Raw genomic sequence first — 27,264 nt, 5'->3', positions numbered from 1 at the left:
GAAGAACAAAGTTCCTGATATTTTCTTCTTGATGGTGTGCATTCCTGGAGTGCAGAGCACAGTAAAGAGCAAAACTTGGTTTTATTCTTTTGTAAAAGAAGGATTCTTCATTTTAGGTCTTGTGCGCATTTAAAAATCTTGTTTCATTCTTTGAACAAATAACACTTAGGACTACTGACAGCTAATGACATTAGTATCTACGAAGTACTATTAAAATCAATTTATGGAGAGTTCTATATGGATTTAGAGAATGCTAAACAGAGAAAAATAGCTTGAATAGTTAGAAAAAGATGATCAAAGTACAAATCTAATGTTTCAGAAATCATACTATCTGTTGGTGTCTTAAATGCATTACCCCAAGAAGCCCCCAAACTCCCTGTTTTATTACAAATTAATTCACCTTAAAAATGCAGTAATCTAAAACCAACTACGAAATGGCTTGCAGGATTAGCTGTTATTAGGTTCAGAGGCTACTATTACTACATTTTATGGAGGAAAGAATATTTTCTGATAGAAATATTGAAGAGTTGGAGAGATCACTTAATTCCAGCAAGAAGCTGCTCCCCTGGACTAACGTCCAGCAGATCTCTTTAGAAGACAACCATTCAAGAACTTCCTGATGTTATTTTGTATTATTACTTAGGATTACATTCATTACCTAAAAGCTAGCTGCATTCAGAAGCATTTTCTCCCCCTCTGCCCTTCTCTTGAGAAATTTCCACAGCAGAGAATTAAGTTTGTGGAAAAAAAACCAAACCCAAACAGCTGCTCTAAGCTTATCTAAAAATGGAAGAGAAGCAGGTGCTTTCTTTGTATAATCATATAAACATACAATAATTGCAACTACGCAAAATTTAAAGTGGCCAGCCTCCCCAGTTTTTATGGTTATAAACAGGGAATTAGCTACCCTTAATCATATGCTTTCACTGCACCAACTTTTATGTTAGTTTTTTGTTTGCTTTTTTTTTTTTTTTACTTCAAAAATACAGTAAAAGTAAAATAAAAATGTTGCCTGGTCTACCAAAACAGTTATGTTCACATGAGCAATCTTGCTGTGATGCATCCTCCCAAATTCACCACAGTGGCTAGCAGAGTTTAGTTGCATTGTTGCTGAAACAAAACTGCATTTCAGACCAGTCAGGGAAATCACACACAAATATTGAATCACACACAGCAAATATTGAAGAAACCTGGTTCCTTGTTTATACAGACAGCATTCTCTCAGGCTAAGTACAGAAGTGCAGACAGTATAAGGCAGTGTTTGTAAGCCTTGCTTACTATGTTTGGTTTTGTTCCAGAGCAGTACCAAAGGCATTCTTGCAGAATATTCCTCAAAGCAGACAAGTATAAACGGAAGAAACAGATTATCCAGTTTAACAGGTTTACCAAAGAACCAGCTTAAGGGCCTACTTTTTGTGGTGCGACCTAACTTCTTTGGAATTCATTTCAATGGTGCAGAAAGATCACACACAGTACACTGCTATACAGCTCCTCGGGTCAATATACTTCCATGCTTTGTACTAAACTTGCTCAGAACTCAAAGTTTAATGCCTATTGACTACGGGCTCTCCTGCATTGGAGATATCAGCATTTAAGTTACAAGGCAGATGAACCATTCAACTCAATTGATCTTTCTAACCACTTAGGAAGTTTTGCCAACTGACTCATGGTTGCAGGGATACCCTTCATTAGTGAGGCTGATATCACTAAGATTAATTTTTAGATGTCTGCTTTATTGCAATTCCTTTTGGGTTGCTCAGACCACACATCCGTTCTCAGGATGATTACTCCTGCAGTACCTTTGCATAAACAACTGGAGACCACATATTGGCTATGTAACCATCCTGGCAACCAAGTCATTAATTCAATTCCATTTCAGAGCTAGTGCTTTTCTTCTGAGGAACTGAAGACAACAGTAATAATTTCTTTGAGGTTAAGACTAGATGGTCCTGTTGGAAGGGATACCATGCATGCCTGTTATAAACCAGGGCTTTCTATTACACTAATTATAAGATTTTAGAGTTAGCTTTTGAAAAAGATGACATTTTTCCTGCAGTGAAAAATGGTGCCAACAAAAATGGATTCAAGCCTCTTATGCATGAAAGTTAGGGAGAGACTATCGAATAAAGTTAATTTGTCAACAGTTTGCTTGTTTGGGATGACTTTCCATAAACAGTTTTTTGAGATGAAAAGTGAAAATGTTACTGGGCACCACGGTCTCAAAAAAGCAAAACAGAAAGCAGTTATATTTAATGCTGGATTACAGATTTTGATAACTAAAGAATGAACTGTAGAGTGTTTCCCATCTACTACAGGAGTTCAAAATACACCCTCCAAATTTTTACTGGGCAAAATGTTTGAGACTATTTAATAATATGTATTATAAGTAGTTACTTTGAGTAGACTTTGAGCAGTTATTTAAAGAAAAAGTTGTCTGTACTTTTTGCTGGCAGAAAATTTCACTCACTACACTGAATCACAGAAACTCCTACATTTCCAGTTTTCATTTATCACAACTTGCCGACACCTTAGTCTTCATAGTAAAGTTATTCTACCACTCCATATGTGAAACAAAAGCACTTATCAATAAAAGAAAGCATTTCTAGAAACAGATAAGGAGAGTTTCTCAATTCATGGCTTAGCTAATAAGCATTCACAATATTCACATCAGCCAATCATCTCTATTTTCATGTAACTACATTTTGTGCCTGTAATAAATTTGCTTCTTTAAGGTTTGATCCTGGAGTATTTTTCAAAGAAATAATCCTACAGAAACAACAGAAGTAAAAGTTGAGGCATCTCTCAGTGAAGTAAAAAGCAAAAGTCACCCAGAAATCACCACGATTGTTACCACTAATATTATTAAGAGCATACAGCAGCATAATATTCAAATAAAGTACACAACACATACTTAAAAAGCTTTTTGAAGAGAAATCCTGGTACTTTGAAACCTTCTTCAAATTCAGTGTCACTTTCTTCAGAAAGATCCTCAACTGTTTGATGTTCTTCGTCCTTCAAACGTGCTTTTTGCCACCTCCTAGAGTGACACAAGGAGTCAACATTCAATTATTGAATAGAAATATTTCGTTTAACCATTTCTCAACAAGATACTATATGCAAACTACACTGAATTTTCAGTCAGGTAAAAACCCAACAAAACGCATTCTCCAATGTCATGATTCAAATAGTAATTCTTTGGAGCAGAGAATTATGCAAGTAAATACCTGCTCAAAATACACGGCATAGTAAAAGCTGCACGTACTCCTGTCAATTTAGTTATAAGCCTTGAGAGTTTTACAGCTAGTCATAATTTTGTACAGACTGAAATACTAATATGTCGGAATCAACAGTTAACGCTATCACGATCCAGCTACTGTAAGTTCCTAAACCTTCACAACCAAATATCATTTTTAGATCAATAAAACTTAAGTGTTCCAAAGCTATTTTATTAATTTAACCAAATACTTGAATAACCTCCTTCACCTAGAGAAAAGCGCAGCAGTGTATAATCTTACAGAAGACTCAGAAGCATCACCATCTTTGGGGTGACGTGCTCTAAATCTTCCTACCTGTAGGAGTAAAGTGTATGCTACAGCCAGTTCTGAAAATATTATTCTAGTGAATCAACAGGACTTCACTGACAATTTGAGTTTTGCTGGAATTCTCCAATGGAAGAGACGCTGAATGTGGTGCATAAACTGACAAATTCACTACAGAACAGATGAAAATCATCCCTAATGTTACTGTTCTGGATGCAGTGCAAAAGCATCCCATAAAAAAGGTTGAAGGTGACTGACAGTCCAGAAGTATCTGAAACGTAAAACACTAAGACCAAAACGTTCAAAAGTCCCAAAGAACTATTAATAGTAGTGATGGGACGAAGAGAAACAAATGGAAAATTGAGGCCAAAAAAAAAAAAAGTAAGTTAAGCCACACAGTACTAAAATCTACTGCATTAAGCAACAAATATCCAAGTGAGCTGCTGGAAAACTCATTTGTCCAGTCTTTTAACTGTACCTTGAAGAAACCCTGGGCAATACACTCTAGAACAGTCCTGCAGAAACTGGATGTAGAAGGACTTAAGAGGATGCAACAACTTTTCAGTGTACCTCCCGTTTCTGAATCACAAACACTACAGGTGATACAGGCGAGTGAATAGTCCATTTCCCTCCTGGTAACATTTTACCATTTATCCATTACACAAATGACTTCTGGTTAGCCTTGGTTGCTTCTTTAGCAGCAAAATAATGGCAGAATAGTGGATTAACAGAGTTCTAAAAAATGAAACAAAACCTTTACCCCCTCCTCCCCAAACACACTTCGTAGGGTGAAAGAAATTATTTCTAAACTATTTAAAAGCATGAGAAAATTCACATTTTCCTCTTTTTTTTTTTTACATCTAAAGCTATTCATCCTGATTTTTTCTGTAAAGCTTTGCACTGCTTTTTCATGTTAAACTGCATCTAGAGGTCAACATGCAAACTGTATTTTATTTCCAGCTTTGCTATGCACAATCCAGTACGCTTTAAGTTTATGATCTGAATGCCTTATGTTTTCAAACGTAGTAGCCCAAGTTTATCCATGTCAGGAAAAAGAAACTTACTCATAAAAACATTGTTGAAATAACAAGTTGAAATAACATCAGCTACAGCAACATAACTTCAACAGTTTCCTTATCTGGATTTATATCCAGATCCAACCAGCCAAAAGGAGGGAAACAGAGGACCCTTAAAATTTTTCTGCCCATAAGACAAATACCACCCCTGACATTTTGCACTTCCAACCAGGCAAAGGAACTAGAAGATGCTATAAAACATCTCAAGCATTGCTGCAAGTCTTTAAGAGTTCAGCCATGCTGCTATCCAGCTTCACTGGAATATATTAGGTTCCCTTAAGTCAGGAAGTCTTCAGAACTGAAAAATCATGAAAGAACTATATGCAGCAGAGAAAAAACAAGATGGACAAAGACAGTCTCCAGTTTTCTGATTAAAAACTGATCAGTTGCTCATGTTTATTATTAGATGGTTCTTACTCATGATTTGAAATTGTGTATTCAGTTAAGTAGTAAAAAAAGAAATTACTAAAAATATTTAGTGTCTGAGTTTTCCTCACTTTTATATATCTACCCTAAAACAGGAGTGGAAATCTCTGTCTTAGACTCTGTTAAATGTTTGATTTTGGAAAATAACAATCATGCTCTTGAGTCTAGCAGGCAGATATGATACATTCTAAAGGCACAGCATAAAAATGCTTTTATTTTTGTTCAGTACTACATTGTTGTGCCAACAGGCATAGGTGGTCAGTTATTCTTCCAAGTTCCAGAAAAAGATAACAACTGAAACTGACAAACGCTGACAGTCATTGCCATTACAGGAACTGAGATACGTCAGAACTATATTACTTTATCTGACCAGGTTATGGCAAGACTCGAAGGAAAAAAACTCCTACTTACCACACTAAAATCAAAACAACTGTAGATTAGAAATCTTCTGAAGTGACAGCTAGTTAAACAATTCATATTAAGCTCAAGCAGGATGTTAATTTATCCAAGAGTTTGTTTCTGTTTATATATTCCAATATGAACCGCCACTGGCCAGCACTGCAAATCCAGTCTCCCCTGGGAAGAAACAGATTGCCCTCTAGTGTGCGTTAGAAAAAGTGATCCAGAAAGGACTAAAGAAGCGTTTCTGGGATTAGCTCGGCCAGGAATATAAGCAAGTCACCTTAACACAACTACTATATTTTCTGGAACAAGTGTGATTAATGTTGGATTATCTTAAATTTATTAGATGCCCAGAAAATACTTATAGAGCTTTAACTAATAAATCCTGTACTTAATTTTCCTAAAGAATGGTTTATTTTAGAAACACTCTATCTATTACTTTACTGAAGTGCATAATTACACATGTTGTAGTATTACATCTCTTTCGAAGATCTGGAGTTTCTTTTGCTCTCAATTACCAGTTTAAAGAAAAAGAAGCAATTTGTTGCTATCACTGACTACTTTCAAAGTTTGAAGAAGCTATTTGTTTTTTTGAGAGGCTGTGAACTTAATGTAAGACATAGTTATAAGATATTCTACACTAAAACATCATTATTTTCTTTAAAAAAAAGTGTAAATATTTAAATGGCTGAAACAATGGGAGGATAAACACTAGTTGCTAGACCAGATCAGTCAGTTCATCAGTCTGGTCTTGTACCTTTCTCCAGATAGAAAACTTCAGAGAAACAGCAATAGCTCATATTTGACTTAACTACATAGTAATATATTGACCATCCAGCCAATACATTCCCTACACACCTCAGTTAAACATCATTGGCATGCCTAACAGTCAGCCTCTTGAAAATAAAAGCATGACCTTGAGAATCACAGAATGTCCTTGAGTTGGAGTAGACTCATAAGGATCATCGAGTCCAAGTCTGGTCCCTGCACAGGTCAACCCAAACATTCACACCATGTGTCTGAGGGTGTTCTCCAAGTGCTTCTTGACTATTGTCAGCCTTGGCGCCATTACTGCTCCTCAGGGAAGCCTGTTCCAGTGCTCACCACCCTCTGAATGAAAACCCTTTTCCTAATGTTCAACCTAAACCTTCCCTGGCACATCTTACTGCCATTCCCTCAAGTCCTATCAGTGGTCACCAGAGAAAAGAGAACAGTGCCTGCTCCTCCTTCCCTTGTAAGGAAGCAGCAAACTGCGAAGAGGTTTCCCCTTAGTCTCCTCTTCTCCAGGCTGAACAAAGCAAGTGATTTTAGCTGCTCCTCATATGACTTCTGCTCTAAACCCTCCACCAACTCTGTGGCCCTCCTCTCTCTGGACACTTTCCAGTAGCTTGATATCCTCCCTATACCGTGGCACCCAAAACAGCACACGGTACTCAAGCTGGGGCTGCACAGGTATGGAACAGAGTGGGACAACCACCTATGTTGTCCATGGTCACTGACATAAATAGAATTTTATCCTGCAAGTGCAGTATGAAAGCCATATATCATACAATTAAATCTTTCTTAGTATAAGAATGTTTTCAGATACTAAACCCATTTACCACTTATTGCAATACCCTAGAAAGAAATTCTACATCCAGAACAGTAATGAGCACAATTAGATTTTTTTAAAAGAAATAGAGTCAGGAACCAAGCTGAGCGTTTAATATAGCCTGCATCTGTGAAGTACAATATGTTTTCTATTTTAGACAGATAAGAATCCCTTACAGATTATTCTAATTTGCTAAATTGAAGCATTCAGCATTACTTTTCTGATCTAACTTTTTATGGTCTATATGGGCAGATTTAATTGGTACGTCCTAACAGATGAAATACATGCAGTTAGTACCACAAGCCTCCATAAGTAAATTAAGACTGATGTAGACAATTACACACTTGAGCTTAGAATGAAAGGTGTACTCAGCGAGCGAGCCAAAATATATCTTCATTTGTGTCTTGCTTTGTCATTTTAAGGAGCAGTTAGGATGCTCTAAGAAAGTATCTTTCAGAAAAGGTAATATTTAATCCTTTTTTGATTTATAACTATGAAACATCAAGAGATCCAGTGACTCAGATACTTGAAAGAGAGCTAGCACATGAAAACTGGTCTGATTTCAGAAATACAACTTATTTTTAAGCAAATTTTTTTTTGTTTGATTCTTAGCATGCTGACAGCCACAACTTCCAGCTACTCAGCTGCTGGGATGTCACTTGGGAGGCACGAAAAAAAGCAGCCTTCCTAGTCTTGCCTCTGAGCACTCGGCAACAATTGAATTAAGAGCTATTCAAAAAACTGTACTGCACAAAATATACAGAATACACAAGAAAACATAGATACTGCACTTATCTCCCATAACATGAAATGTAATTCCTTTCTCACAGCAGCAGGCAGACATACTGACAACTGTGATGAGAATATTGACCATAAGACTGCTAACTTTTTGTTTTGACTCCAAGCCATTCCCTTATGCAGATACTGTATTAGCAATGTCAACAGTGTAACACTTTAACTTCATGTTAAGCGTGGCCAGCAGGCTGAGGGAGGCAATTCTGCCCCTCTATTCCTCTCTTATGAGATCTCACCTGGTGTACTGTGTCCAGTTCTGGAATCCTCAGCATAAGAAGGATATGGAACTGTCGGAATGGGTCCAGAAAAGGGCTACAAAGATGATCAGAGGGCCAGAGCACCTCCCATATGAGGACAGGCTGAGAGAGTTGGGCTTGTTCAGCCTGGAGAAGAGAAGGCTCAGAGGAGACCTTATAGTAACCTTCCAGTACCTGAAGGGGCTACAAGAAAGCAGGGGAGGGACTGTTTACAAAGGCTTGTAGTGACAGGACTAAGGGGAATGACTATAAACTGGAGAGGGGCAGATTTAGGCTAGACATTAGGAAGAATTTCTTCACCATGAGAATAGTGAGGCACTGGCACAGGTTGTCCAGGGAAGTTGTGGCTGCCCCATCCCTGGAGGTGTTCAAGGCCAGGTTGGATGGGGCCTTGGGCAGCCTGGTCTACTGGAACATGCCCCTTCCCATGGCAGGGTGGTTGGAACTAGACAATCTTTAAGGTCCCTTGCAACACAAACTGTTCTATAATTCTATGTTACAAGCAGCAAACACCACTTGAATGCACTTACGCTTTGCATTTTAATACATACAAAGGAAAAGTTTGATTAATATGCAAAAAAAGTTATCTTGATAAACTGCAGCTTCCATATCTGCAAAGCCTGGAGAATAATACAAGAAAACTATGCAGCGGTTTTGTTGAGAACACAGAAAAGGTTTTTTTCTATGCATTTAATCTGCATACAAGGTTACTTTTATTTTCTGATCCTAGGTAAAAGAAGCTGAAAGCAGGTGCATTCTCACTCATTCCATGGTTTTCATAGAAACTGGCTCTGCTATGACCTGACCATTTCACCAGGCAGGAGGAAACAGATTAAAATTTCACCAGTGCAAATTATGAACAGGATGGTCACTATGGAGTACATCAAAACATACAATTACATACCTGTTGCTGGGTATCAAATCTCTTAAGAGACTGGTTACCTAACCCTCTGGGTTCAGCTGGTAATAGCCAGTATGAAGGACAGCTGGGAATGACGATATGCTACTTTTCACTGAATCTTAAACTTACTTTTAGCTGCCTGACAGTATGCTGATTATTTACCTTACTGTCCATAATCCTGATGTTCCTTGTTACTGTTCATTATTCTTGCAAGCTATGATTCACCTTAGAAGTTAACCTTTTCAGAACAGAGGGCTTCTCCCAAGTAGGTGCACAGCAACACGGCTCCAATAACAGTAACTTTAGAGAAAGACAATGGAGGATTGATGCAAGGGAAAATAACTGAAATTACTGACAGCATGAGTTATACTCTGTATAGCTAACTTATACTTTTTCATGTTCCAACGATCACATCTTGCTTTGAGTGACTAGGCCAGCTTCTGCAAGCGGTGTTTAGAAGGAAAGGAAAGTCTGGTGCTCTCCTGTCTGCCCTGTTTACTGCAGAAGACACTAGTTCCTGTTCTGAAAACAGTCTCCTGTTCTATGCTTTGCAGTCCTGCAGTTAGCTAATTATCATGCTCTAACAACATCATTTTATTTTCCCCTTGACACAGACCAATCTTCAAGTCCCATCTCTGAAAAGTTTTAATGTAAAGGAAACTCATTTTCAATCTCTAAGAGTGTAGGACTGTATTCAGTGCCAAGCACAAGACTAAATGTTCAGAAGACTAAAGTAATCCTAAAGGCTTTTCCAATGCCTCGCTCTAGGGTAAAATAGACCATAATCTTACCCATTTATTTGCATTCAAAAGTAAAACTGACATGAAACAAGACATAAATGTAAGCAAATGACAGCATTTCTATAGCATTCTTAATATGTTTCTTAATTCACTACATTTTATTTTCTCATGGCATTTGCCATAATGAAGATTACCTGGGGGTGTCAGCATAAAAACGTCAACGTGGACAGCTGCAGCTTAACAGCCACAATAACTGTAGCTATGAAATTTTTAAGAGATGTAGTGTTTTGGTAGCAATTAGAGTTATTGATATTTCTAAAATTCATTTAGACTTGTATTGTAACTTTAGTAACCAAAAGAAATGTAGTCTATGATATGACTTTGCTAAGGATAAATTGTCACAATCTTAATGTTATTAAAAAACGTGTTTGAATTTAAATTGTGAGTCATATTAAAACTTTCAATCAAAATAAATTACTCTTGATGAAAACACTGAATTAAAAATGATTTAATATTGGTCTAATTTAAATGTGAGGAGTACAGTTTCATTCAGTAATAGTAAATATTTTACCAATTAAGTACAATTAATTTTTGTTAATGCATCCAATAAAAAACACATCACTTTTTGACCCTTTGGACATTGTTCAGATTAGCCTCTTGCTGAAATCTTCCATTCAAGAGCAATGAACTATGCTTTAACTTTGAAAAGCAGCTTCTGGGATTACAAACCTACTGCTTCCTACCAGCTCTTGATTTGCCTTTGTAACCTAGGATGTTAAAGTGAATTGAGCCCTTCCTGCTTGGGGAAGTAGGATACGTAGAATACTACCAGTATTCTACGATCATGAGTACCTCTGCTACCAGAAGATGACTCTTCCTCCACAGCAGCTCAGGCTCTCATCACAGGAAGTGATGGCATTTATATCTCTACTTCTGTACGCCTTCTCTAGTACAGCTTCATTTAAATCCCTAAGATTCCATAGAAGTTTAAATTCAGACTCTCAAGCATTAACCAAGTTCCCATGCTAGGCCTCATTACTACATCAATCACCCTTCACTGGCAGCCCTAATATCTTCTCTTCCTTTCATTTTGGAACAGCTGCTTTCAAGTTGGAATCCATGATTTTCTACAGGACTATAAAACTACTTGATGGACATTCAATAAAGGTAGCCAAAAAGTATGCATGCTACCAACAAATTGAAGTTCATCATATGAAGCTCAACACATACTAGAAAAGAGAGAACATGGTTAGAGTTAGTGGTCAGAGAACAATAAAAAAACCTCCAAACCAACTGTTTTACTGATCCTAATCTTTTGACTGTGCAAACATGTCTCTTAACTCCACTGACATAATTAGTTACCATTAACAGCTTAATAAATTGCATGTCACTTTGTTGCCCCTTCAAAATGTTTTCTGGGCAGTTGTGAAAACAGAAACATTGCTCAGTCTTACTGCTAGCAGCTCAAAAGTTATGGTATTGGTAGAGAAAATGTCTCAACAACAAGCTGTAGCTACAGAGAGATCACTAACACAGAGGTTACATAAATTTCATAAATCACAGATTAGCACATGGTGTTTAAGATGCCATTCTAAAAAATAATGCATTCTCAGCTGTATTTCCCAACCTAACATACTAGTTTATTTCAAAGAAGACACTGATTCTCTTTAGAAACCTTACTCAGTTTACAGCCTTAGGTCATCATAGCAACAGAAAAACACCACTATTTCCACCGTTGTCTCTATCTCTCTGTACAAGGATGTTTTTACCCTTACTCTCATCAAGAACAAAGAGAGGAAAATCACTGCCAAACAGAGCAGCACTCTTTAAACTTGATTAGCAGCAGTATTAATGTCGAGTCTTGATTATTTATGTCTTCTGTTAGAATTATACAAGAGATCACATTCCAATGGTAAAAAAAATACAGATATTGTCCTCTCCAGTATGAGTTTTTTCCAAGTTTAAATTCAAAAGATCCTTTTAATATTGATTTTCAGATAAACCTGTTAGCCATATAAACTATATGTAATTGCCTCAGATTTCAATAAACTAACACATTCTACAAAAATAGTATGTAACTATCATAATTCAAATTATTTTTTCTTGACTAGCATTTAATTACTTAAAGCCCCAAAACTAAGCATCTTGCTCTAGCCTAAACCAAAGATTTCTCTCTCAGTAAAGAAGTGTCATCCTCTGAAGAAAGAGGGCATTGCTTATCAAATGGGAGACAACTTTTTTTCTTTTTGAAAGGTAGATCTATGATCTACAGACAAAAGTGGTACTTAAGTAGAAAGCTGTCAAGTAACACCATGTTTTATATGTACTTGATTTTGGGCATATTCATAGTTCTGCAAACAAACAGCTTATTACTAAAGGAGCTATTACAGTAAGAAAAATACAACAGCAAAGTCCTTGCTATTCAGAGGTATGCCTTATTCTTTTTGGAAGCTATAAGAATAATTTTAACTGTCTCAACTTCCTTCCTTCAATTACTAGCAGTGTATTACAGATATTTCCCTTTGCGCGTTCAACATCATTTGTTGATGTTACTAATTAAAATGTTTAGGACTAACCTTAGTCTCTGTTTGTAATAGTCTTCATCTCCATCATCTCTCCACCTCTTTACTTTGTGCTTCCCTGTTGTATGCTCTTCTTCCTCCTCAGAGCTTGGAAAGAAGTCACTATCATCTTCCCCTTCTTTAAAATCTCTCTTGCCAAAGTATTTTCTTTTTCTAGACAAATTCTTGAGTTCATAATCAGAATCATTCTCAGCATGAGAAGATGCTTGCTCTTCCTCCACTTCTGCTGCTTCTGGATCGAAGAGCTCTTCATTAGGCACGTGCTCAGACTCTTCACTATCATCCTCCTCTTCATGCTTGAACTTTTTGCCCTCAACACATTTCTTTTCTTTTGGAATCTTTGCCTTTGAATGAATCTGAAGGGCATGCTTCTGAAGTTTTCTCATGTGTTTTTTTAAGCGCTTATCTGTTTTTGACAGGGCTTTTTCCTTTGTAGTAGATGTGGGAGCTACACACTGAACATTTTTGGCTTGTACTTTCTTCTTCTTTGAACCTTTGTGAAGGGATAACTTCTTTCTTTCAGATGACAGCTTAGCTTGGTCTGCTAAGTACTTCTCAAAATCAGATGCTTCATTTAGCATTAATCGTCGTGTCTTCCTCTCTGGCTTCTGCACTATTTTAGTACCAAATGGAGTCATCTGTCCAGTACGAATAAGCTCTTCCCACTCTGTTTCCTGAACAGGCATAAGCATACTACCAAGAGATGACGGACCAGGTTCTACAACATAAATCAGAACATCCAGCATGCCTTTAGCACCTTCTGAATAATGCAAACACAGGAACAAAGGGGTTTGTTCCCTCCTGCCCCAAGTTTTATATGCATTCAGTTTAGTTTCTATATATAAACTTAAGTCCAAATTATCATCACACATAACTGGAGTTCAAATAAAGCAAACCCCAACAAAGCAGAAGTCAAAAACCATCACACTAACTTTTATTTAAAACTACTTCTCAAACTTTATATAAGGAAACATTATACATACTATCAAAGTGCAAATACTTCTGAAACAAGATACCCCCATAAAATTACAGTTCCTCATGCCAGATCAACGCTAATGTGCTACCTAGGCTATCAATTCAACTCATGTCACCATGTTCAGTGCAAGAAACCATTGTGCTCCCATATGCAGAAACATCATCCATTCTAGATTTCTGATTTATCAGTCCTACTCATAAGCTTGAAACTTAACACTTCCATTGCCGTATCAGAACAGGCAAAAATCTTAAAAGACACATAAAATACTGTCTTCCTACATTCTTGAAAAAAAAAAGAAAACAAAACTCATCTTCATAATCTACAATACTAGTATTAGGATTATGACTTTAAAAGTCAGATTGGCTGCACAGCATATCACCATAAGAGAGTCCTTCACTTAAACTGAAACTCCTCCATCTCCACACCCTCAGTTTCTCAGACTACGACTTCTGTCTTGGACTTCATTCACTTATGTTACGTTTCATCACACTAGGTGTTTGAGTTTTACTGTGTGAACCCATTCAAATTAAAAGGATTAAAGATGCTTTCTTACTAAGAGAAGTTTACTGAGTTTTTGACTCCTGTAAATTTTGTTGAACTGCGAGAGAAGCATGAGCTCTGTGAGATCTAGAATCCACTCCAGCCACATCTGCAATGGACAGGTAGCACAAAGAGTTTACGCCTCTGCAAGTAACGCTATGACCCAGAGGTGATGCACGGATGTCAATGGGGTCCAGATTTGCCCTGCAGAATACTGCTGATTAGTGACTGCGGCCAAGACACAACCAAGCTGGAGTTACAAAATCCAAGTTCAGTATTCAAACAGCAGTGAGAAAGAACACCTAGTGAAACACAGAGAACAATCTCTTCATGTGGAGGAAGCCTTATTTTTATTTTAAAGCACGGCACAGCCTTCCCCCTTCCACTTCTGTGATACTTCCTAACAGTAAGAAAAAACAATTTTGTTAATGCTGATTGATAGCATCCCGCATATAAAATGTAATTCAATCATGATGCTAGTCATCTTTATCAAATTAGCTGTGAAAAAATGCTAGGATTTCCAATTTATTAAGCCCAATACTCTAATGTGCCTCAGCCATCCCTACTGAGCTGAACACGGATTAACATCCATTTTTTAAAACTTCCCACATGAATACACAAAGATCTGCAATTCTGCAGGTGCAGAGAATAAGTGTCCTTTATACTCTTTGAAAGCAAACTACTGAAATTTATTTCCTTATTGGCAAAGATCTTGTAAACTAGCTTCAAATGAAAAAAGGCATTACATCAAAGTAGAACAGAATTTTCAGCCTTCTCCCATACCTTCATCTTCCTCAAATTCTATCTCATGTACTTTATCAAGAATCTCTGTTCCACCAAGAATTGCTTGGAGACGTTTTTGCTTTGCTTTGATCTTCTTTAGCTGTTGCTCCTGGAATGACAAGCAGATACATAATTTAATTTTTAATCTGGCTCAGAAACTTGCTACCCTTTTAAAGATGACTTGAATTACTACACTTGCAGTATTTTCCACTATAATCTCACATTCAAATGTTTGCAGTATTGCCCTTGAAAAAAAAAATGCAAAAAGTGTCACCACAATATCTGTAGGGCTCCAACTCACAAAGCACACACAATTCTGTGTGTACAAACATCTTATGATATGCATACAGTGAGATCAGACCGTTTATACACACAAATTCCACAGGTGCATTATGCATTTTTCTGTACATCTTCTGAGCTCATTTTATGAATGTGTTGATTCTAATCAAGGAAGTCCATCAACTGGACTACAGAGAACACTAGATTTGTTCATGATTTGCAGGACTGGGCTAATGGTTAATAAGCCACTAAAACCAACTATATTAATAAGATTTATTAATCAACCCAGTAGTTCCGGAATGTTTTGTTAGAAAGAAACTGAAATTGTTTATCAGTCCATCATCCTAATATGTTTGTACACAGTTAATCCAGGAGTGCAGCAATAACTATAAAGTGAAATGACTTAAAAAATCAGCTTTACATGTCCTTTACAAGTGTAGTTCATTACTGCTACAAAAATAATTCATAGCTAGCTCTTCTGTTACACTTCTTATCTGCTTGTAATATCCTCAACTATACATTCACTGGTGACGTCATGATTCCTTTGTGTTGTTAACTTTTATTTACAAAACAAGAAATTCGAATCCATAAAAAAAAGATATAGGAAATGTAACTTTCCACATTTGTAACTCAATCCCTTGAAAGTATTTCCTTGCCTACTGAGGCATATACTTCAGTAAGAATCACCTTCATTGCAAAAAACAATTTTTTTTTTTTTGCTTTCTGGTGCAGAAGAGTTTACCAGTTTGTCCATGTCTTCACATAGCATTTCTCAAACCACAAAGCCTAAGTATACTGATGTACAGTACAGTACATTATTTCATGCGCATACACTATTATGCTTGCTACCAGAGTACTTCAGATCATAAAGCATGCCCTGTACAACAGCTCTAAGGAAATAGCTGTCTTGTACCAAACATCAATTTCACTTTTTTCTCAATAATGGAAGAATTCAGTCTTCTTTAATTGCTTTTTTTAATACTACAAGGAGCAGAGTGCTAAAAGGCACTTCTCCATGTAAAAAGCAGTTCAACACTAACTCTAAATACACTACCTTCCTCCAAACATCCTCCTCCTGAGGTTATTAGGACCACTTTTACAGACTGTAGTTTCATATAAGGATTTATACCCATAATTCAAGGCCTGTTACAGATGGCTAAGAATGAACTTGCAACAAAGTTTGAACTGCCCATGTAACTAATACTTGTGTAAACTGCTTCAAGTAATATGAAAACAAGCAAAATATATGGTCCAATTACATGACCGCTCTTTAGAGGTATATCTGGTTTAATGCACTTCCCACTACTTGAGGCTACTTACTCCCAGACCCGTACTAACCACTGCTCAGTACTGTCCTCCTCACTCTGTTAATTGGCCAAATTGTGAGCACAGTGTTGACCAAGTTGCTGAAACGATCAAGGTTAAAAAGCAAACTACTGAAGGAGTCAACGGAAAATGGCCTGAGACTGGGAAGAAGTGTCTGAGGGCAAAGGACAGTAAGTTCTTCAGACATTTTGTTCACTGTAGAAACTATTAGGGTGTGTTTCCATCAAAAAGTGAGCTAATCAGTGCTGCATTCCTGACCAGGATAAATTTTCCTTTTCTCAAATATCTTACTCCCTATTCACAGCTGCTGTATAGGTCTGTTGCTTGTATCACCTCGATGCCTGTCAGATTGCTCTAAAAACTCCTTTACATTACTACTCTGGCAGAAAAAAAGGTGGAGCAGTTTCTGCCAAATCGATGACTTAAAACGGTTCACAGAAAGAAATGATTTGTACTGATACAAGCAAGATCCTGACAATCAGAGGACTAAGGAAAGGAACATAGGGCACGAAGATGACAAGAACTGAGATTTAGGTCAGTTATTGAATCATGCCCTAATAATGTTTTGCTAATTCTCCAAATACTGGGAGGGATTTAAATTAATGCAAATTAGTCTTCTGAGCAGGTTCTGGAATTTCAGCTTGTTCCAAAACTTACACTAAAAATAAAATAATAAAAAAATCAGCACTCACTTTTGCATCCTTCAATAAATTATTTACGGTTTTTGGTAGAAAATTAAACCATTTAGAAGGGAAGAAACAGCAACTGTAGACTAACTCTGAACTATATAGTTAAGCAAGGATTATATTATATAATCTAAACCTTAAGCCAAAGTACAAGCTAAGTATTGTCAACAGGAAATTAACATAATTCAATCACCTTGTTATATTTTTGCCGTTTTACAGAATCTAGTTTTCTGTTTATATCTTTGTTGTCAGCCGCTTGAGGTGAAAGTTGTTCAATAATTTTATTTATTTGTTTCAGAGATGTTGTACATGATCTGCAAAAACAAAAAGATTGCAATGTACTAGTCAATTCTAAAAAGAAAAATAGCACATTCTGTATTCAGAAAATTTAGAAATTCCAGGAGTTTTAAGGTTAGATTTTAAAAGGTCAAAAAGAAAGTTTCTAAATAAACACCTTCTATTTAAACAACGCCAGAAACGTTGCATATTTTAAAAAGTTGTACATAATAAAATAGTTTTAAGCAAAGTTTTGCTACTACTTAAATTCTAAAGGCAAGGAAATGGAACAAACCACTGCAATATATAACATTCAAAAGTTACAAGTCTGATGATGATAAGCAAATGCTAGTGGTTGCTTTTATTACTCAAGTTAAACAAAACGCAAAACATATCCTATGTTTTCATTTTCTAAAACCGTTTTAATAGTTTGATGCCATTAGATAAGGAAGCCAATTTCTTTTACCTTTGTAATGCCTCTTTTACACAAGATACAAATCTAGTTTCAGGAAGACAGACTAGCTCAAAGAGTTAACAGTAGATCAGCGTTAAATTTTCCTTATGCATGCAATACTATTTTTCATGTTTCCCTATAAAATATGAAACTCAGGTTGAACTATATACTATAACCTAATATCATCCATTTCTGCTGTTGAATTTATTGGCAAGAAAGGAGGCACTGCTCCACTATCAGAAGCAACAAATCCAGCAAAAATAGCAGACTATTTCATAAGGACACTCATAGCACTATGAAAAATGTCAAAGAAAACACTTTACAACACCTGCACAGTAGTCGTTATTCCCCTTACATGCAAAGAAAAGCGCTATATAAGTCTCCTCATTTGGCAGGGAGGAAATTGTTCAATCACATTTCTCTTCAGCTCTAATCTGGACTCTACTACTGTTCTCCTAGGAGGTGCATTCTACCAGCCCCTCAGCTATCACTGCCATCTTTACTTCTCCATTCTCTTTCAATGCTTTTGAACCATCCCATCCCCTGAGTCATGTTTCGCTGCTTTGAAGTGCATCATCCTCTTTCACATCTCCTACCTTTTGGCTCTTCCTTCTGTGGCCCTATGGTCTCTCAACATATACCACTATGGTCCTCTTCCACAAAGCTTTATTTAACAGGACTGTGGGATTTAAACAGGATTTAACTTCAACTATTTTTTATTCTCCTTCTTTTGCTAAAATTTGTGTGTACCTTGTAGAGCCATGCAGCTTCTACCATGAACTCTAGGCCAACTACCCAAAAACTGCTTCTTGCCCAATTTTACCTCTGGTCATGCATTCACTGCATTACAGGACTTTAACCAACTCTATCATGCTCTACTTATATGCCTTTACTTTTGCCGATCACTCTGCTCAACAAGCCAGGTATAGTTTTCTCCAAAATCTACTTTCAGACTGCACATTACATCTCATACAGAAGTTCTGCTGGTCTGCATAAAACATTTGCACCCCTCATGTAAATCTCCGTTTACAACTTTAAGTGGAAGCTGAAAAGAGAGGAGTAGGAACAATCATGCTTCCTGAAGAAAAACAGGAAAATGCAGAACTCTTTCAATAACCACATAATCTAATTGCGATGGCTACACCGCTCCATAATTCCTCTCGATGACCATCTAACTCATTACCTCCTTCTGATACATAACATATGAAATCAGGTTCCAGCTTTGCAAACTTAATTTTAATTTCACATCTCCACACCCAAACTGGAAAATCAATGAAGTGCATAAAATCAAGTGTATGTATAACACAGGAGCTATGTGAGAGTTCACAAAGGCATTGGAGGCCTACGGCACTCAAGCACTACAAAACAACATTAATGCAGTACAGTGAATGATGCACAGATGGAATTATTTACCTGCAGCAGTTCACATAGTAACTCTACAATGAGGCTAAAAACAGAAAGGGAGATCTAAGATCAAAACCCAAAAGATTTGCGGCTTCTATTCCTCCAAGTCTTCTACTATCAATATACCACGTTAAATAGGCATTTGATTATTTTCAAGTGTCATTAAGTACTTCATACAAGCATTTGTGATAAGGTTGTTTTGGCTGTAGTACACTCATGAAACAAGTCACCCGAGTTATAGAAAGCACATAACCAGAAGCAGATAACCCCACGAACCACACAGAACTGAAGAACTAGCACTTGTTTTACCATAATTTTGAATAACAGAGTACAATGCAGTCCTCCACTGCCCAGAAAACACAACATGTATCTTGGTAAGGCAGGAGCCAAAGCAGGAAAAGGAGATGCACTGTACTCTGATGCATGACTGAGTTAGTCAAATAAGAACAATGAAGCATTGCTCTGATGTGAAAAATATTTTCTCCATTTTTAAAGGATGAGCAACTCAGAAGAGTACATGTGAACTAGCGTTTTCAAAAAATCTTTTCATCTTTCAGTTTTTAAAAACATGAAACACCAAGCCTCATTACACAGCCACTAACAGAAAGTAATGGTAAGAAAGAATACGATTTACCTTAAGTCATCCAGCACTGACTGATATTCTTTCTCTGCATCAGCTGCTTTTGCTGCCTTATTAGCTTCATTAATTGCATTATCTACTTGCTGAAGAACTCCTTGCTCCAATACATCCTGGTCGTAGACATCAACCCCTAAACCTTTGAGCTCAGCAGCCTGTGCACTATGTGAGATGGACTGGATCTGCTGCCTGTTGATCTGTAAAAGGGGTTGTCCTCTCCTGGGGGCCTCCAAAGGAACAGCCATGGAAGTGGACAACTGGCTGGCAGAGCTGGGACCTGGAATACTATTACCCAGGTCACTGTTAGAAATGCCATTTTCTTGTTCAATTCCAGATTCCTCAGCATTATTCAGGAAATTATTGCTTGCGGTATGGACAGGGTCTCGCTCTTGGGTACTCTGTGGCAGGTGGCTGTTGTCTGTTGGCATCCTCTGCTCAAAAGCAACAAAGAACCACATCATCATAAGAACGTCCACACGCTCAAAGCTCCTCATGAAGACTGTGCCCAAATAAAAGCAAGCAAAACAATGAACGTGTTGTTTTATAACATATTCTTGTTTCAAAACACCTAGTAGACCATTCCTGCACTAGTCCTCCCAAAAACTTCCCCAAACCCATGTCCACAATCAAAGAGTGGCCAAAACATCTTAAAGGCATCGATATAGAATACCCCCTGAAGACACTGATGTCAAGACAAATAAAACAACCTGTAAAAATTACACTGCTGGCCAGGGAGCGCCCTCAATCTTGTGTGTAAACAGCCACGCTCCACAAGACTAAAGAATAACAAAAACATAGACAACTTAACATACCCAAACGTGATAAACACAAGTGTTTAAAACGGGGTAAGACTTGCCAGTGACCGCATTGATGTCAACAGCCGGAGGCTGTAGTTTGACAATTCAGCTTGGACGCGGTACATAAACATCTCACTTGATACGAAACTGACAAAGGCCGCGCTTATCGAGGCACGCCGGGAGCCGCTGCTGCTCGAAGCCTGCAAGGCGAGACCGTCTTCTGAACGCACCTATTTTTTTATCGACTTCGACGGGAAACACGCATCATTAACCCGCAGGAAGACGTTCACCAGGCAGGTGGGTTTCGGCAGCAGCCCCTCCCGACAGCCGCCCGCTCGCTTCCCTCGAGGGCCTCCCGCGCTTCACCCCCCGCGACAGAAACGCGAAGGGCTCCGGGGGTGGCCGCTGCCCCAGTCCCGGCGGCAGAAGGACGAAGAGGAGGAGGATGAGGAGGAGAAAGACGGGGAGAACCAGGAAGCACCCTGCCGCCCGCCGGCCGCCTCGTCACTTCCGCAGCGTCCGCGGGCGCGGTGGTTGCGCAAACGCGGGAGGCGGTGCGGGGCAAACCCCGCCCTGGGGACGGGCTGCTCCGCCCTGGACGAAGGGCTCGGGGAGGGACCTGGGATGGGAGGCTTTGCCCTGGATAGGAGGGCTCGTGTGGGCGCGTTCTGGTGGTTGCAGAATTAGCCCAGGACTCAAAACCCAAAGCGCGGTTGTGCGAGTTGTGTCATTGGATCGCGTCGAGGTTCCGCCAAGGGGAAAAAGGGAGGATGCTACCCAGTTCGGGATTTAGCAGCAGGGTTGCTTACATGCTTTGTGAGCAATTGGGGAGAGAAGCAGTCTTTTCAGGGGTGCTGTGTTCTCCTGCCGGCTGGGCTCTGTAGCAGGACTTTCTTCTCTTTTCCTCATTCCTTTCTATTTTCTCCTTGCTTTGGTAGCAACAAAAGCGGACAGCTAGATTTTCCCCAAGACTTTCTGCTCTTTTCCTCATTCCTTTCTATTTTCTCCCTGCTTTGGTAGCAACAAAAGTGGACAACTAGATTTTCTCCAGAACTCTTAGCTTTCTCTGCTTTCTTTCCTCTTCCTTCCATCTCCTGGCTCCGTTGCCCCGACAGTCCTGGACCCAGATGCACCTTGTTTCAGCAGCAGAATGGGATTCATTAGCTGGAGCCTTGGGCTGGCTGTAAGAGGGTAAATACATAGCAGAATATATTTGGAAATGTTCTGCTACCTAAATGCTGAAGCAGCTAGGATTTAACTCTTGGCTCCAGGGGAGAATTTTATTCAGTTTGACCACAAGAGTTGCTTTCTTCAACTGCTTTTTAGTTGTCCTGCTCCATGTATTCTTAATGTCATCTTAGGATAGATTCTACAGGCCTTTGAAGCTTGTTCTGTGGCATTGAATCCTTGATGCATTTGCAATGTTATACCTTTCTTTAACTCCTCTATCCCAACACATAGTTTTGCCTAAGCAAGTGAGATCTATGGTTTTGATATGTTCTTAGTCTCAGTTATTGCCTGGAACTGTCCATTACAAAGGCTGTAAAAGTACAAAATCTACATTGTAAAACAGTGACTTTGAAGTGATATTTTCACTGCAGTCATATTCACACAGAAAATTAACCTCTGATGGACTGGAAGTTCAGTTCTGCTTTTGTCTACATACACATCTGGGTTCTGATTTTTTCACATAGCTTGCATGCCTGCATGTTTCTCTATATTTGACTGAAGTATTTAATTGCATTTACCTTCAATTTCTTTTAAAGATTTTTTCCTACGTGTAGATGACTGCTAGCTGCAGTGCATAGAGTCTGCTAAACCACTGGTGGAATGGCTTTCTGGGCAGGACAAGTTCTGCTTGTTTGGTAAGTTTTTTTGGTGTTGTTAATGTAGCCACTATCTCCACCTCCCTTGTATGCAAACATTAGTGATGACACTTAATCCTTGCTGGAGCTGGTTGTAGGAATTTTTGACATGCAGTAATTGTTCTTTCCCCCTTGAACTAGCAAGACTTGGAAATTAAATTTTTTGGACATCTCCCCTTTCTATTATCTTTGTGGGATTATTGGGAAGGATCCTGGCAGAGTATGTAAAACAGCAGCTGCTTTTGAAGGGCTGCAAAAAGACTTCCAGAGAAGCACAAATAGAACAACAACTTGGAAAGGAAGCATTTTCTTTCTCTGACTCTGAATTTGGTAATGAAAAATCAGATTGTGTAAATCATTGTCACTGATGATGGAGGAAAGAGTTCAGTTTTAATTTTTGGTTTAATTTATTGTCCATCATTTTTATTCAGTTCTGTACTCTAAAAAGTTATCCCGAGAGTGATAGCCTCAGAATCATATGGGAAACACATCCCAGTGATGTGTCCAGTGTATCCCAGTAATAACCTGCCACATGTAGGTCCCTGGTTCTTAGCAGGAGATAATCCTCTCAAGCACTTTAGTGGCCCAAATGTGTCCTGCTGACAGTTGGCCAAATCTTCAGTCTTGCTTTTTCAATTAGACCTTTCCTCCACGGATTTTAGTATGTATCTTGCCAAACTGAAGGCCAAGGAAGGACTTTGTGACAGAACATATTTATGGATTTTGTTCTGAGGAAATCCTGTACATGAACTATGACTGATTGCAAAATAGCAGCCACACAGAAAGGCTGGGTCTCACTGGCTAAGGAAAAAGAAATCTGAACATTTTCAGAGTTAAGTGGCACCAGGATTTGAACGTCTTCTTTGAGCCCTCATCACAGAAGTATTTACATTCATTAAGGTGACCTGAGATAGAACCTCAAGCATGTGGCTACTACTTTTGTCTATGGAGCAGTCCCAGTGGATACAGTGCTTTGCTAAATATTTTAAGATGCTCCTTGTCTCAAAGTGCTTAGGCCTAAGATTTTCATCTGTTCATAGATTCATGGAGCTTAAGGCCAGACAGGACTATCAGGTCATTTTTTCTGACCTCCTTTGTGACACGCAGCAAAAATTCTCAGTAATTCCTACATCAGGCCTGTGTCTTGGAGCTGAGATAGTACAGATGGCTTAGCAATACATCACATTTTGGTTTTTATCAGTAGAACATTGCCTATGTAAGTTGGTAGAGTGTTTTAGGGCCTAATTTCCCATGCTATGAAAAAACACGTTTCAAGTAGCCTGAAACACACCAGCTTTAAAAAAAATGACCGGTTGCTTAAATAAGGGTCTGGCCTGTTATACGTGGAGGGAAAGACACCAGTGGAATTTTTGAAGAAGCCTCAAACTCAGCTTTGTAAAATCTTCAGACTGAATTTCAGCAGAACAAAATTTCTCATACCTCCTTAGTGGTCTGCGGTGGGATAGACACCTCAGGTTCCACCTAAAACTTCCCTGAGGAGTTATGTGCTATGGCTGTTCCTAGAAACACTGTGTTTGTAGCTGAGCTGATCAGCTGTGTACACTTTTCCTGCCTGAGGCCAGCTTAGACGCTGAAAATCCCAACACTGTGCTACATGGCTCATTTAGTCAGGTGTGGTCTCCTAGTGCCCACAGGCAGTGCTGTTCTGTTAAAAAACAGTTGGCAGTGTCATATTTTAGTGTGTATCAGTTTAGCTTCTGTAGTTTTCAATGCTTTCCTAATGGAGTATCAGCTGTGGGTCTGAGCCAACACCCTGGGAGATTTCTGTGCTAGTGGTGAAAATGCTATACACTGAGGCACACAGATACTTTTAAAACAAACTGTTGAAACTGTGAGGTTGTGATGAAAGTAGATAATAAGTGATTTAGGGGCTGTATTACTTCTCAGGAGGGCATAGAACTGCCAGCAGCATTGGCAGAAATGAGAATTCCATCCAGAGTAATAATGCATCTGTATCTTTTTGTACCAGTGAGTTGAGTGGCAAGTATCTCTTGGAGCCATGCCAGTGTAATAAAGCTAATGTATCAACTTAAGAGAGATGCTAAGCTCTTCAAAAACAATTGTGTAGTTGGCAAGCAACAGCTTTTGCTCTTCATACTGCAAAGAGATAAATCTGGGGTTTCTTTTTCCCTCTCTCTCCCTGCTGTGGTGCATTTAAGAAATTAAATGCAGAAATCTACTGCTAATGCAGTAGAAAAGTTAGGCTTTAAAAGTCATGATTGCAAATGGGAACAAATTCCTGAAGTGAAAGTTTCCCCCACTACTTTACTGTGGTTAAGTTGCTCATCTTTTGTGTTTCCAACAAATATTCCTAGACTAAGGCTCACATGCAAGGAAGTTTTTGACAATACCATTTTTTTTTCAGGAAAGCTGCATGTGTATGCTTATTTGGGATGTGTGTTTCTCCACTGGAATTAAAAAGTGACTTTCTAGCCTTATGTGCTGCAGCTTGTAGAGGATGGTTCCTGAACTTGCAGCCAGATCATTGCTTCACATGTGTCTTTGCTGTCTGTCGTTTATTGCTGTGTGTACACAACCCTTTTTTAAGGCCTTGGAAAAAAGCAAACAAATATATATTGGTTTTAAGCACTTAGTTAACATGTAGTAGGATTTGGTGAGGTCAGTTGCACCAGTCTCCTGCAGGCAAAGAGGAAAGTTGAACCTGGAAGTTTATTGAGTCTGTGCAACCCAGTCTCACACATTTTGTGTTCTTCAGAGCTGTTCAGTGGGAAGCTTATGATGAGGCTCTGGCCAAAAAAAAACCATCGCAAAACCAGGATCTTCTGCTACTGTCATACCCAGGTAGCCATAGGCTGCTGCTTTCTCACCTGCTGACAACCTGTGCTAGATCTCCTTGCAGTGACTAGGATGTGTGATGATTCCTAGAGTTCGCTGGCAGAGTCATGCTAAGACAGTGTTTGAACTGTCAGATGGTGCCAGGAAGAGAAGCATATATATATTCAAATACAGGAAAATCTACCTCCTCAAAAACTGGGCAAGCAGAGACAGACCCAGTAGCCGCCACCTGCCTGCTTTAACACTAGAGGGAGGCATCACCTAGAAGAAATCATAAAGGCTTCTAAAATAGCGCAATTTAAAACAATTTATGTGTCTTGGAAGCGAGCAAAATGCTGATTTCTTTTTAAAGCCTCTGTTTTTATTGGAATACATTATGGGAGGCCTCATTTGTTGCCCAGAATGCTCTTGGCCAGAGTGAAATTCAACCTTCTTGATGAGGCAGGCAGATTCAGCCTGTGCTGCTCTACTTTGTCTTAGCTGGGCTCTCCTGGGACAGCCTTGCACACAAGGCCTGGATGTAGTTCAGCCTCTATAAATAGCTCATTGCTCAGTTCTTGTGTGAGCAGATTTTGAAGGCTGTGCCAAGGAATTAAGAGTGGTGGTGTTGTAGTTCGCTTTAGACTGACACACTCAAACAGATTTCCCTGTCTGCCCTTAGTCTGCACCCAAAGCAGACCAAAAGCAGACAAAGCAGACAGAGGCCAAGAAGATGAAATGTCAATGCCCTGTTCCGTGTTTATTTCTCCCTAATTAGAATCATAGAATAACCAGGTTGGAAGAGACCCACTGGATCATCGAGTCCAACCATTCCTATCAAACACTAAACCATGCCCCTTAGCACCTCGTCCACCCGTGCCTTAAACACCTCCAGGGAAGGTGATTCAACCACCTCCCTGGGCAGCCTGTTCCAGTGCCCAATGACCCTTTCTGTGAAGAATTTTTTCCTAATGTCCAGCCTAAGTCTCCCCTGGCGGAGCTTGAGGCCATTCCCTCTTGTCCTGTCCCCTGTCACTTGGGAGAAGAGGCCAGCTCCCTCCTCTCCACAATCTCCCTTCAGGTAGTTGTAGAGAGCAATGAGGTCTCCCCTCAGCCTCCTCTTCTCCAGGCTAAACAACCCCAGCTCTCTCAGCCGCTCCTCTTAAGACCTGCTCTCCAGCCCCCTCACCAGCTTTGTTGCTCTTCTCTGGACTTGCTCCAGAGCCTCAACATCCTTCTTGTGGTGAGGGGCCCAGAACTGAACACAGGATTCGAGGAGCGGTCTCACCAGTGCCGAGTACAGAGGGAGAATAACCTCCCTGGACCTGCTGGTCACGCCATTTCTGATACAAGCCAAGATGCCATTGGCCTTCTTGGCCACCTGGGCACACTGCTGGCTCATCTTCAGTCGGCTGTCAACCAACACCCCCAGGTCCCTCTCCTCCAGGCAGCTTTCTAGACAGACTTCTCCTAGTCTGTAGCACTGCATAGGGTTGTTGTGCCCCAAGTGCAGGACTCGGCATTTGGCCTTGTTAAACCTCATGCCGTTGGACTCAGCCCAGCGGTCCAGCCTGTTCAGATCCCTTTGCAGAGCCTCCCTACCCTCCAGCAGATCAACACTTCCACCCAGCTTAGTGTCGTCCGCAAACTTGCTAAGGGTGCACTCAATGCCTTCATCCAGGTCATTGATAAAGACATTGAACAGTGCTGGACCCAGCACTGAGCCCTGGGGAACCCCACTTGTCACTGGCCTCCAGCTGGATTTCACACCATTTACCACCACTCTCTGGGCCCGGCCATCCAACCAGTTTTCCACCCAGGAGAGTGTGCGCCTGTCCAGACCAGAGGCTGACAGTTTCCGAAGCAGAATGCTGTGAGAAACTGTGTCAAAGGCTTTACTGAAGTCCAGGAAGACCACATCCACAGCCTTTCCCTCATCCAGCAGCCGAGTCACTTTGTCATAGAAGGCGATCAGGTTAGTTTGGCAAGACCTGCCTTTTGTGAACCCATGTTGACTGGGCCTGATCACCAGGTTCTCTTGCGTGTGCTTCATGATAGCACTCAAGATCACCTGCTCCATGACTTTCCCTGGCACTGAGGTCAGACTGACAGGCCTGTAGTTCCCTGGATCCTCCC

General features: G+C 39.4%; 1 protein-coding gene across 3 annotated transcripts in view; it reads right to left on the bottom strand.

Annotated features, from left to right (window-relative positions):
- Positions 1-20,970, bottom strand: part of ERCC6 (ERCC excision repair 6, chromatin remodeling factor) — a 50,554-nt gene extending 29,584 nt beyond the window's left edge. The window contains exons 1-6 of one of the 3 annotated variants that reach the window (XM_069864320.1): positions 20,698-20,970; positions 19,668-20,101; positions 17,093-17,213; positions 14,609-14,717; positions 12,304-13,027; positions 2,912-3,037 (exon numbers count right to left, since the gene is read on the bottom strand). In XM_069864320.1, coding sequence (XP_069720421.1) covers positions 2,912-3,037; positions 12,304-13,027; positions 14,609-14,717; positions 17,093-17,213; positions 19,668-20,098 — 1,511 coding nt within the window. In that variant the 5' untranslated portion in view covers positions 20,099-20,101; positions 20,698-20,970. Of the gene's footprint in view, positions 1-2,911; positions 3,038-12,303; positions 13,028-14,608; positions 14,718-17,092; positions 17,214-19,667; positions 20,165-20,482; positions 20,565-20,697 lie in introns of those variants that run through there. The other 2 variants (XM_069864321.1, XM_069864319.1) reach the window with 2 other exon arrangements.
- Between the last annotated feature and the right edge of the window lie 6,294 nt (positions 20,971-27,264).

This window comes from Phaenicophaeus curvirostris, chromosome 9 (genome assembly GCF_032191515.1).
Source record: "Phaenicophaeus curvirostris isolate KB17595 chromosome 9, BPBGC_Pcur_1.0, whole genome shotgun sequence".
Taxonomy (NCBI): domain Eukaryota; kingdom Metazoa; phylum Chordata; class Aves; order Cuculiformes; family Cuculidae; genus Phaenicophaeus; species Phaenicophaeus curvirostris.
The sequence above is the reverse complement of the archived record's forward strand: the minus strand, read 5'-3'. Positions and strand labels throughout refer to the sequence as shown.